The following is a 13,172-nucleotide window of genomic DNA, read 5'->3' as shown; positions in this document are numbered from 1 at the left end:
TCAGCCCGCTCCATCACCTCGACATAAGCAAAGTTCCTCCAGTAAGTCCTGAAGCTCTTGTACTCCTCGGTATTGTGGAAGTTGGCAGTGTAGTCTTTCACTGCCTCCTCCCTTGCATTTTGGGCTTCCTCTCTAGCATGGGTTGCATCATCGATGTACCACTTAATTTGGCCCTCGATGAACTTGTATGCATCTTGGGCCCCTGCCAGCTCCCTGTTAGCCTACTCCAAGGCTTCGGCTGTCACCTTCTGGTGGTCATTGGAAACCTCCACTTTCTTAGTTAAGGAGGCTACTTCGCACAGGGACTCATAAACTTCCTTCTTCAATTCCTTTATTTGAGCCAAGGCAGATTCTAGCTTGGTCGATTCCTCAAGTTTTTGGGCCCTAGTTTCCTCAGCCTCGGCCCTAGCTGCCTTCAGTTCTTCTACAAGGGAGGTCGTCTTCCTCTCTGAGGCAGCGGTCTTCATCTGAAAGTCAGTGAGGGCCTCCCTGCATTACAAGGGAGGTCGTCTTCCTCTCTGAGGCAACGATCCTCATGCCTCTCCACATTCCAGTGCGAGGCCAAAAGTCCTAACGCGTTGGCTCACAAGAGCTCTCGTCAAGTCTGTGGCATCACAGGCAGAGGCGTGTAGCTGCCATCGGTCCGTCCAGAATTTATAAAAACTTTCAGTAGCACCTCGGCTCTCAGGTGGCGGGGCCTCCACCAAAGTTGTGGCCAGAGGCTTCTCCCTACCGGCAAGGAAGCTAGGAGACTTCTCTTGCACTCGAGCAGGCTTCTGTTTGGCAGCCTCCTCCTCACCCACCTCAGCTTACCTCCTTGCAGCCTCTTCCCTTGCTTCTTCAGCCTCGACACGTCTAACCATTTCAATTTTAACTGCTTTCGAGGTGGCTTCCAGTAGCTTCGGCTGCCCGGCTTCTTTGCCTTCATGGGACACAAAAGTCCCAAATTTGCCATACGAGCTGGAGACGTGCACCAACTTCCTCTTCTTCGGTTTCTTAGGGACTTTCTCCTTCCCCCGAGGCTCCTTGGACTTTTCTGGCCTCTGAGGGGTCCCCTTTTCGGAAGCCCGCGATGTGCTGTCCTTGGAGAGACGCTCCACTCTGCCTCGGACCTCCTTGGCGCTAGTTGACCTCGGTTTTAGGGGCCTCATCTTCATAGTAGAGGTTGCCTTAAGTATGGACGCCATGTCAGGAATTGAGTACTCTTTCCTCTTAAACTTGTTTGTAGAACACAACGCGTCTGTATCAAAATGAAAACACAAAAATATACAAGTGTGGGAGCTTCGTACCCTTGGAGGCCATTAGCTCCAAATCGAGGAAATAGTGACTTCTGTCGATAAGGTGGCCAAAGTGGCGAAGCTTCAGAGGTCTCTTGTAAATGTCCTTTATCATCTCAAACTCCTCCCTGCTCAGCTCGAACCTCGTACTATTATCTGCAAAGGACGCTTCAGCAGTTAGAAAAATAAACTTTTTAATACAAATTACAAACTTGGGTTGGAGACTCACGAGCTTCGTAGTATTGGGTCAGTACTGTGCAAGCTAGGGCTTTGTCCCCCTCCACTGCCTGCCACCTGCCTCACACCCAGAACTACAACTCCTTCCACCCCTTGATGGAAGAAGGCAGTCCCACCACAAATTGTGCATTCGCCCTCCACGGAATTAGGTAATATCGCCCCTTCGACTCCTTCCCTATTACCCTAGGCTGGAACAGGGTCATGAAGATGTGGAGAGGCATGTCTTCCCCAAGTGATACTTCCTTCCACAGGAAGTACGAGCCGACCAACTGGCTCCACCCGTTTGGCGAAACCTGGATCAACGATAGCATGAAGTTCCTCAGCACCGCCCTAAAGAAGGGGTGCAGAGGAAGACGCATACCTGCCTTAAATAAGTATACACTCACCGTCACACAGTCGGGCCTCGGATAACAGGCCCGCTCATGGGCTTCGGAAACTAACATTTTCACATAGTGAGGCACACAGTACCTCTCTCTAATCTTTCCCAGCCTCTTCCCTGTCATATTTGAAGGCACCCTAGACGCCACCCACTCTTCGCTATAGTCTACTGGCTCCTCGGTCATAGCATATCTATCCACCTCGGAATCCCCCCTATGACTGACCCCATGACCCAATGACGCTACAGTGACCAACTCTCTACTCGAAGTGGACTCCATCTCAGAAATGACTAAGAACGCAGTAAAAGGAGAATTTTTTGTGAAAAATACCTACTGAAAACTACGCGAATAGAATGTGCCGAAAAATCAGTGAATGGACAGCCTCAATGTCGAAATGTTTAAGTTCTAAGAGAGGAATTTAGATTGCAAGTGCTGGAAAATCCAGAAAAAGGGAGTTCTCTCGCTTTTTATAAAGGGTCAGGACGAACCCCCACCGTCATATCGAAGCTCATTCAATTTGGACCCTTCATTTTAAATCAAATCCGAGGCGTAGAATTCAAAGGGTTTTCAAACCTACGCCTCAGATTTAAGCGTGTCTCCCACGTACCTCATCCAACGTGTCTGCTTCTAGAAGCTCTAGCTGTTCTAATAATTATGATTTTAATTTGACGACAGTAGGCGCCTTGGAAGTTGCAACGGTTCAGCCACCTTTCCTCGGAAACATGCGTAAAACATCAAATCATTGGCACAACTGCCAAGGAACAATTATTGTCAATGAACCTCGGCTTCGTCGTCAACATTCAGCCATCAAGCCTCGCAGGTTCGATTTCCTAACCACCTCGACTTCATCTTCAACATACAGCCATCAAGCCTTGCAGGTTCGGTTTTCCAACCACCTCGGCTCATCTTCATCTTTCAGTTCTCACAAACCTCGCACATTCAGTTCATTCCACTACCTCGGCTTCTTCATCATTCACCCACAACAGCACATTTTCAACTCCAACCATGATATAAATATCTATACTTGGACTTAGGGGACTATTATTTAGGGTTCAAAAATTCTTTCAATTTTTATCCAACCTACTGGCTTTACTTCATTAAAATCCACGCATTACATAAATGACTATACTTGGACTTGGGGGACTATTGTTACGTGTTGTTATACTTGGCCAACCTACTTGGGCCTATGACCCACTCAATCCGAACCACGTGTCGCTCTAACCGAGGTGGCATGTATGGCCGAGGCCTATATACCGAGGCCTATGAAGATAGCCGAAACCCTAAAGCGGAAGTATTACGTGAGTGGCGAAAGCCCTGAATCTGATGTCGAAGCAGAAGCCTTCGAACCATGAAGGAACGTCTTCCATGATTACTTCTCCCAAGAGATCTTCTACATAAAGATCTTATCCGAATGATTGATAGAACGTTTGTCATAAGTGTACATGTCAAGTCTTGTCACTAGGATGGGGGCTCTGCATAAGCAATAAATGCGCAGCAAGCTAGCAAGTCAAGGATGATGCCTAGGATTGGATGTTTGGATTAAAGAGATGAGGCCATGTGTTATCTCATTTAAGGGCTGCCATTTCACATGTACCACTATAAATTATTCCCTTGTGTAACATTAAAGAACTAATGCAAGAATCAATACAAGAAACCACATTTTACTCTCTCTTTCATATTGTCTTGCAACACAATATGAGTTCATACATGTTTACATGCACATTCATGAGCACTGATTGATAATTATTGTACAGTCGGATTACGAACATCCTGTCGGATTCCTAACGTTCTCGTCCCGCGTCGTTGAGCTACTCTCATGCCCCTAATCCGTTCGTTCTACACCGTCCACGTGTCTTAGTGTGTATGACCTTCGCTCACGTGTGCGCGGGTGGGTTCGACATTTGTTGGCAACATTTTTTGGGGTCAATAAATGGTAATTCAAATTATAATTTTTTATTTAGTATTTTGCCATCATAACATGATGTGTCCTTTTACTTCCATGAAGTCGTAATCCATTTTTACCATATTTGCCATCAGTAATTTTGAGAGAAGAATGAAAAAACAAAATTGGAATTTCTATATCTATCTTTTTCCGATTTTTGTTAAATAAATAAATTCTTCTACAAGCGTGGTCTTGAATTGTCTCATAATTGAAATTTTATTTTTAATATTTTTTGTTAATTCTAAATTTTAAATTTAAATATTTCGAGCCATACTCTAAACGTTTGAGTTAACTATTTTAATGGTCACTGAACTTTGGTCTATATCTTTGATTGGTTATTGAAGTTTAAAATGTAGAGTTTTGATCACTGAACTTAGATCAATGTCTTCGATTGCTCACTGAACTTAGGTCCATTTCTTAGATTGTTCAGTGAAGTTTAAAATGTCGAGTTTTGACCACTGAACTTTGGAATATGCCGTATATTACTCACTAGCATAACTGTTGAACTTTGAAAAATATCGAACTTACAGTGAGTAATGTATAGCATTTTTCAAAGTTTAGTTAGTAATGTACAATTTTTTCAAAATTCAGTGAGTAATATGCAACATTTTTCAAAGTTCAGTGGTCAAAACTCGATATTTTAAATTTCAGTGATCAATCGAAGACATGAATCTAAGTTCAGTGACCAAAACTCAACATTTTAAATTTCAGTGACCAATCAAAGATATGGACCTAAGTTTAGTGACTATTGGAACAATTAACTCCTAAACTTTTGGATCGTAGGGAGAGGTTGATTTAGCCCAATTCACCCATTTGGCAATGTGTGTGACGGAATAAACTAACATGAATGATAGAATGTCAATTTCATGTCAAAACCTTTTGTCAGGAAAGGTTGAATCTACTATTTTTATTTCATTGGCGTCTACATTGCATAAAAATAGTCTCGAATTGCACAGATAAAGTGAATATACTTTGTCGCGATACAAAAACGATAGCCCTTTAGATCGTCTTAAAGCACGTTTAGTTGCAAAAAGGTACCATCAAATTGATGGAATGGACTACACTAAAACTTTTTCTCCAGTCATCAAACCAGGGACAATACGTATGATAATCACCATAGCTCTTGCTCAGGAGTGGTTCATTCATCAATTGGATGTGAAAAATGCCATCTTGCATGGTTTAATTTCTGAAGATCTTTACATGCTACAACCACCAGGAATGGCAGATCCTCAGCATCTAACACACATTTGCAAACTACAAAAAGCGCTTTATGGCCTAAAACAAGCACCACGTGTTTGATTTTTATCGATTTAGTGCATTTTTTCTTAAATATGGTTTCTTCCGGAGTCTACCTAACCTTTCATTATTTGTTTTTTCATTTGGATTCTGGCTCATTAATTTTATTCTTTATGTAGATGACATGTTGCTAACTGGTTCAACTCCAACACTTGTTTCAGATTTTATTTAGCAGTTAAGTAGTGAGTTTGCAATGAAAGATTTGGGGCCTATTAATCACTTTCTTGGGATGGAAATCACAACAACAATAAGTGGTCTTCACCTATCTCAGTCACATTAAGCACTGACCATACTTGAACGCACCAATATGGTTGATTGTAAGCCAATGAGTACACCTCTAGAAGCTAAAATGAAAACATCTTCCAATGATATCCTTTTGGAAGATCCAAGTTACTATCGAGAACTTGTTGGAGCACTACAATACGTTACACTTACTCGTCCTGATCTTTCGTATAGTGTTAATTATGTTTCTCAATTCATGCATGCTCCCACGATAACACATTTAAAAATGGCTCGACGTATTTTACGATATGTCAAAGGAACAATTGTACAATTTTCTTCACACACTACATTTGATCTGTTTGCTTTCTCCAATGTAGATTGGGTAGGGTGGACTACAACAAAGCGTTCAACTACCATTGCACATTCATTAGACGAAATCTTATCTCTTGTTTTGCAAAAAAGCAACATACAATTTCCCAATCAAGCACAGGAGCAGAAATTGCGCAATGGCAAACACAGTGGCTGAACTCACACGGATGTTCTTCATTCTCAAAGATCTTCGCATTACATCGTCATCTCCTTCCATAATCTATTGTGACAACCTTAGTGCTCTTCATATGATAGTAAATCCTATATTCCATGCACGAAGCAAACATATCGAGTTGGATTATCATTTTGTGCGCTAACGCGTTGCATGTGGACTACTTGTCACCCTATATATTTCCGTTGGTAATAAAGTTGCTGACCTCTTCATAAAGCCAATGTCAAAAGCAACTCTTCATAATTTTCGTCACTTGCCTCCTATCTCGGCAAAGTTTGCGCGAGGGTATTAACAACATATCAAAGCTCAGCCTATGGAGAGATAAGGATGCTTGAAATTCTTGGAGAAAAAAGGATGAAGACTCCCACAATCTAGCCTTAATCAGTGGAGAAAAGTTGGGCGATCTTGGAGATCTAATGGTAACAAAATCAAACCAACGAGATAATCCACTCAAATCTTCAAATAAGGAAAATAAGCGTGATGACCCAACAAACTCCAATTTATGAGGGATCCTCTGTTATCAAGCAAGCTGTCCTACCAATATCATCTTGGCTGTCAAACCAAAATCAGCCAAATTTCAAGGGATTGTTTATGAATTTCTGTTAATGTAATTGTGTTTAAATACTTCACTTGTATAGCCAAAGTGTTCATGTTGAAATTTAATAAAACTCTTCCAGCATTGTTCTTCCAAAAAAAAAAAAAAAAATCTCTCTCGGCTCAATTTTTCTTTAGATGGGCCCAATACAAGACATCCGATCGTATGGCTCCTTCTAGACTCGACCCATAAGATGAATGAGGAGGGAGGGCAGGGGGGGGGGGGGTTGTGGTCTATTTCTTATTAAAAAATATGAGTTGGAGATCAGAGAACGGGGAGAAGGTACTTCCCCCTCACTTTGCTGCGTGGTCTAGCGAAAACGGGCCTCCTCCTCTTGCTAGATCACACATTCGAACAAGAGGGGTACTCTTATATCTTCCTTGATGCTGCATGCAAGATAAGGGGCGATGTCGCCTTCAATAGTTATACCGCAGGTCCAATGTGTTGGACGTTTAACTACGGACTAACTTGTAAGCCTCATGTTGGGATAAATTAGAACTTGTCCGAGGAAGACATGGGCACTGAATCCTTCTTGAAATATTTAACATTTTAGAAATTACTCATAATCAAAACAAATTCAAGATTTATACTTAGGATGTGCTTCTCTCATTTATTGGAGAAAATTAAACATTGTTTTAAACTTTTGTTTCTTATTAACATCATGGTACTAATATTTTAGCGACCATATTAGATGTTAATTAAATGGGGTTTGAAATCAATTATCTAATTTTGAACTTTACTAATCCCCTCGTGCTACCCGCGAGCCATTAAACAAAAGGCAGATAGACCACGTGCCTCCTGCTCCAAGTCCATTTTTTCACAAAGGACTGCTCACCCACTTTTTGCCTCATTTGTTCTGTTTTCTTCCCCACATTACTTTGCAGTAACTAATTACAGTTAATTAATTATAGTTAATTACACAATTATGACTTTAGTGTAAAAATTAGCAAATTTTAAAATACTTCAAGAATCATAATTGTCTTTGGGGAGGATAAAAGGATCTTCTAGCGCGAAGACTCCCGACCCCGCCCTTATTTCAAGTGGTAGGATTTCTTACGTCTAAATTGTCAGAAAATTTACTCGCTTCCTCGACATAATTCCACAATGTATCCTATAATTAGATTTAAACAATCAATTTTACACCAAATCATTTGTTGCCAACACTGCATCTGTCAAGTAGGTGGGTAGGTTTTTCCGTTAAATGGACTTAATCCTGCGTATAATGACCCTCATCTTTTAGTTATTCTTTTTATGGTAAGTGTTTCATAAAAGTAAATCACTTTTTATTTATAACTTCACAAATATTATTTAGTTATCATTGATAGTTTATTTTTATCTTTTTATAAACATAAATGCTACATAATAAGTCAAATTTGAAAATAAATAACTTGCTAACAACTTTCTTTTACCATTATAGTTTATTCAAGTACACGAGCACAAGAGCATACATACATATTTATACTCTTACTAACTCGATCTTAGACCCTTAAGTGTCATGACACAATCTGTTGGTCCATATCATATTTTGTTGCGTAATTCTTGATATAATTTTTTTCTCAAATTCATTTTTATTATATGAATTGTCGACGATACATTCTTTCAATAAAAATAATTTTACATTCATATTCAGAAAAATTAATTTTCACAACTTTTATTCTCAAAAATTCTATATTTTTTCCTCCGAATTTTGACCCCTCTCCTCTAAATCAACTCAAAACCATACGAAGAGTCGCATAACCAGAGAGGGACGCAAGGCTACATTGAAGAGCCAAAACCAAAAGCCTGTCCCTTTCAGCTGCCCAAAGGATCGCCAACCTCGCAATCATCTCCTATATACAAACCTCCTCCATTACTCTGAATTCGAGATCTTCAGAAAATAGTCAAGTTGATACATACATATTCATCTATTCTGAAAAGTATATTTGATCAGATCATGGCTCACTCAGCTCTCTCTCAGGTTACTTATAAGTTAAATTTTTGCCCTTTTTATTTTTTCCGGACTTACTTTATTTAAGTGGGTGACAAGTCTTTGATTTTATTGTAGGTCCCGGTTGCGGTTCCCATCAATGGCGATTTCTCTATTCGAAGATCCGTGTTTAAGGTCCTTAATAACCCTTTAATAATCTGTGAATTTCGTGTTTGGACGTTCAATTTGGTAGCTTTTATTTGGTTTTCGGATTCAAAGATGATGATTTGTCCATTAAGTTTAGGGATTTTTCATTTTAGTCACGGAACTCTTTGGTTGTTGAATAAATTGAAATGGTGATGTAGCATGAAAAGTATGTCGATGTTTTATTTTTATCGTCCATTTAAGCAAGAATGCATTTTGGTTCACAACTTGTGCTTTCTTTGTATTTTTTTTTTCTGTTCTTTATACATTTTGGAACCACGACTTGACCAACAATGCGCTTTTTTGCCAAGTTGGGTACCAATAAAGTTTGCGTGCCTTCTCATCAGTTTCATAGCTGCATCAGCACTTCTATTAAGTAATTAAAATGTGATGCCTAAACTAAAACTAAAATAATAGTCTAGTGATTGACTTGGAGCTGGAACGAATAAATGTTTGGTGACCAAAGTGAAATCGCTGGTCTGAAAGTGTTTTTAACCGATTTATGTGTACTTTTAGTATGGTTCTAGTCTTAGTTATGCATATATGAAAATCAAGGCCTTGGAGAATAGTTGTCATACTTGCATTTATGAAGATAAATCTAACAATCCTATATTCTTTTAACCTCATTATGTTTCAATTTTTCGAACTTATTTCTTCTGCTTTTTCTTTATGATGCTTTCTTTATTTTCTCTCAACGTTATTTAGCTGAAACTAGAATGGAAATCGAGTTAAATGCATTTTATTGATGTGCAATGTTTCTCATTCCTTCTGATTGCATAGATGATATTATTTTGTTTGTTTTGTGTCTACTATAGCGATCCTTGGAATAATACTACTACTTTCTCATTTAATTTTCAGACAAATAGTTTGACATTTCATGATAAATCATGGACTTCCGCCTCACACATGGACTTGAAAACTGCAAACACTCGATCAAGAAGTCAATTTGTGGTTTGCGTGTCAGTTCAAGAGGTTATCAAACCTAAAGTTGCAGTTCAACCTTTGACATTAGAAGATGTGAAAGAGCCTCCTCTACACCTGTATAAGAACAAGGAGCCATATACTGGAACCATTGTCTCTGTTGAAAGACTCGTTGGCCCAAATTCACCAGGGGAGACGTGTCATGTAGTGATTGATCATGATGGCAATGTGCCCTTTTGGGAAGGACAGAGCTACGGCGTCATTCCTCCTGTATATCTTAAAACCCTCCTATTGCATGTTTATCACATTTTATTGACTAAGGCATGTTTGGCATAGAGAATTGGACAAAGCTCGATTCTAAAATTAACAAGATTTTGGTTTCTTTACTTAATATTGTTCTATCAAATCCGCATTACCCAACATGCCATAAAGGTTTATCATCAAAATTAGGCTATATTATCCAATCCCTTCCTTTGAAATTGGTTTAGGCTCTTGCTAAAATTTTTAACCTTTTATGACCAGTAGGCTGTATAGTGTCACAAAAGACAAGTAATGCCCAAGATATTTTGGCTAATTTTCAACCCAACTAAGCCTTTTTACCAATGAATTTTTGGTTGGCCGCACATATAATTCTTTTGCCATTCCGTTCTATCCAGAGCTATTTCTTTCAGAACATTGTGGATTGTTTTATTTTATGTTGTGTTTTTGAGCCATTCCTATGGTCTGCCTTTTTTCTTGGCATATGAGTACAGTATTATAAATTTATAATGTCGTATCTATACCGAGTTCACGTTTCTCTGAACTTATTTCCTATATTTCATTTCAGGGAGAGAACCCTAAAAAGCCTGGTAGTCCACACAATGTTCGTCTATACTCAATAGCGTCTACCAGGTATGGAGACTATTTTGATGGCAAGACAGCAACTTTGTGTGTTCGGCGTGCAGTCTATTATGATCCTGAGACTGGAAAAGAAGATCCTATGAAAAAAGGTGTATGCAGCAATTTTTTGTGTGATTCGAAGCCCGGAGACAAAGTCCAGATCACAGGTAAGATTTACTTGCTTAGCGAGAGCGACACCAATCGAGATATTTGAAATCCTTTTTGAATTTCAGGGATGATTTTCTTTGATATTGAACTTGATGCATTGAAGGTAATTGCTAGAGCCAATAAGGTTTCAATTAATTGGAATATAGATCTGTTTATCTGATCAACAATCAGACGCTTCAAACTGGGAATTTGCGAAACTATCACATGAATATTTGTCTCATCATTAACCGAGGCTAGCCTTGTCTGGTTAGAAGATTGTCATCTTTCCGTCAATCGATTTTGTTAAGACTTAAGAATTGCTACTTCAGTTATAGGTTATGACCAATGATTTGATCTTGTAATTGCCAGGCCGGCTTTAAACTAGATTATGAGCGTATTTTGCCAGGCTTAAAAGAAATATGTAAAAGTACCTTTCTGAAGACTTGTTTCTGAAAAAGTAAGTTTTTGACTTAAAATATAAAAAAAAGCAACTTAAGACAAAAAAAAGCATGTTTGGCAAAAGAAGTTGTGTAGAAGTAGCTTTATAGCTTAGCAAAATGTGCATCTATATGACGAACGTTTTAATTGATATGATAATTCTTTTTTATGAGGTTCCCTTTTGCTATGTTGCTGATCCGGTGTGACTATTTCGACAGGTCCTTCTGGCAAGATAATGCTTCTGCCTGAAGACGATCTTAGTGCTACCCATATTATGATTGCAACTGGCACTGGCGTGGCTCCTTTCAGAGGCTATCTTCGCCGTATGTTCATGGAGTCTGTTCCCACATTCAAGTTTGGTGGCCTTGCTTGGCTTTTCCTTGGGGTGGCCAACAGGGACAGTCTTCTTTACGACGATGAATTCTCTCAGTATCTTCATGACTACCCAGATAATTTCCGGTACGACTGTGCCCTTAGTCGAGAGCAGAAGAACAAGAGTGGAGGCAAAATGTATGTTCAGGATAAAATTGAAGAGTACAGTGATGAGATTTTCAAACTTTTGGATGGTGGAGCACATATTTATTTCTGTGGGCTTAAGGGAATGATGCCTGGGATTCAAGATACACTGAAAAAGGTAGCAGAGCAAAGAGGGGAAAAATGGGATGAAAAGCTTTCACGACTAAAGAAGAACAAACAATGGCACGTTGAAGTCTATTGACAGGCACTTGTATTCATCTTTACCTGTAGTTGAAGAATAATTTGATTTTTTTTATTTTTATTTTTGCACGAAAACGATTTGAAAGACATGCATTCTTGATATAATTTTGTTGCCCGACTTATAATTATGTTATTTCTTTCTTATATATGTTTGATATATTAGACTAAACCGAGTTGGATTAGAAAAGAATTCAAGGTTAAGAACGTTCTGCGTAACATGATAAATGATTTTTCTATTATATTTTTTAAAATGAAATCCACGAGATCGTATGACGTAAGATTACAGATATTCTATGTGATACACGATCATTTCGTACAATAATTTTTGCGATTCTGTTTATTAAAGATGATTTGCAAAGCTGAATATGTCAACATTGGCCTATAACTTGTGAAATGTGTGCCACCGTCATCCTTAGCTGATAAAAAAGGTCAAGTTTAAAATATTGATTTTTAACTGTTGAATTGATGTTTTTGTTTTCATAAGTTAGGAACTGTCACAAATGGAAGGTTCACGATTTCGTCATCAAAAGACTCATACTTTAGGATGAATCCCTCTAATGATTCCCAATATTTTGCAAGGGTGAATGAATCTCAGAAACTCCTAAATTTACAAGGTAACAATTACTCACTCTCTTTTCTCAGATTTTCAATCAATTCAGCTGAAAATTAAATGTACATATCAATCCGAATTCATAATTGTTAGTGGTTACCCCACACACACACACACACACAGATATATATATATATTACTACTATATAAAAAGGGCAATGTTTCACTACTGTAGAAAGAACAGTAGATTCTCCCATTTTGTCTCATTGTAGAGCCCTTTTTTTTTATCGAGAAAAAGCAACGACGTCATTTATCTTACGTGTTTGATATAGTGATTTTGTTGCTTTTTCTCAATTAACATGGCATGAAGGATTATGTCATAGAGCCCTATTTACTCTTTCTCCATTTTTACACGTTACAGTCATGCCTCTCTATTTCTCCACACTAATTCAAGAGCAAAAGTGTGAATTCCATAAATATATGATTAAAAATATGTTTAAGGAAAAAATAAATTTTAAAAAATAAAGACCAAACATGTTAACAAATGAATATATTTATTTTTTGAAAAATAAGTTTTTATTACTATTTCATTTTTATCGTGAAATGATTCTAATTTTAATATGTTAGATTGTGCGTCAAAATTACATAATCTATCAAATATAATTTTTAAAATTAATTTTTATAAAGTAATATATTTTTATGAATTTTTTTTAATAAAGTAAACGAAGGCTCGTGTTGAGACCTCCATAATTATGGAGGCCTTATGGAGGCCTCCGTAATTCTGGAGGCTCAAGCATGAGCCTCCGGAAGGCCTCCATAATTAACATGGAGGTCTCTATAATTATGGATGCTTTCATGTTGAGCCTCCATAACATTTTATTTTTTAAAATTAATAAAAATTTAATTATTTTATATTTTTTAGT

The 13,172-nt window shown here is 38.2% G+C and overlaps 3 protein-coding genes across 3 annotated transcripts in view; all 3 read left to right on the top strand.

Moving 5' to 3' along the window:
* The first annotated feature begins 5,454 nt into the window (after positions 1-5,454).
* On the top strand, positions 5,455-5,877 carry LOC111386580 (uncharacterized mitochondrial protein AtMg00810-like). The gene has a single exon (XM_023011048.1). The coding sequence runs from the start codon at positions 5,455-5,457 to the stop codon at positions 5,875-5,877; it is 423 nt and encodes a 140-aa protein (XP_022866816.1).
* Positions 5,878-8,201: 2,324 nt separating this feature from the next.
* LOC111386604 (ferredoxin--NADP reductase, root-type isozyme, chloroplastic-like) lies at positions 8,202-11,843 on the top strand. The gene is made up of 5 exons (XM_023011074.1): positions 8,202-8,444; positions 8,532-8,588; positions 9,456-9,788; positions 10,345-10,564; positions 11,201-11,843. The coding sequence occupies exons 1-5, from the start codon at positions 8,421-8,423 to the stop codon at positions 11,698-11,700; spliced, it is 1,134 nt and encodes a 377-aa protein (XP_022866842.1). The 5' UTR covers positions 8,202-8,420; the 3' UTR covers positions 11,701-11,843.
* A 103-nt stretch (positions 11,844-11,946) lies between these two features.
* LOC111386605 (ADP-ribosylation factor GTPase-activating protein AGD12-like) overlaps positions 11,947-13,172 on the top strand; it is an 8,214-nt gene continuing 6,988 nt past the window's right edge. The window contains exon 1 of the mRNA XM_023011076.1: positions 11,947-12,313. The gene's annotated coding sequence lies outside the window, so the exon portion shown is untranslated. The remainder of the gene's footprint in view (positions 12,314-13,172) is intronic.

Source organism: Olea europaea, unplaced genomic scaffold (assembly GCF_002742605.1).
Source record: "Olea europaea var. sylvestris unplaced genomic scaffold, O_europaea_v1 scaffold363, whole genome shotgun sequence".
Classification (NCBI taxonomy): domain Eukaryota; kingdom Viridiplantae; phylum Streptophyta; class Magnoliopsida; order Lamiales; family Oleaceae; genus Olea; species Olea europaea.
The sequence above is the reverse complement of the archived record's forward strand: the minus strand, read 5'-3'. Positions and strand labels throughout refer to the sequence as shown.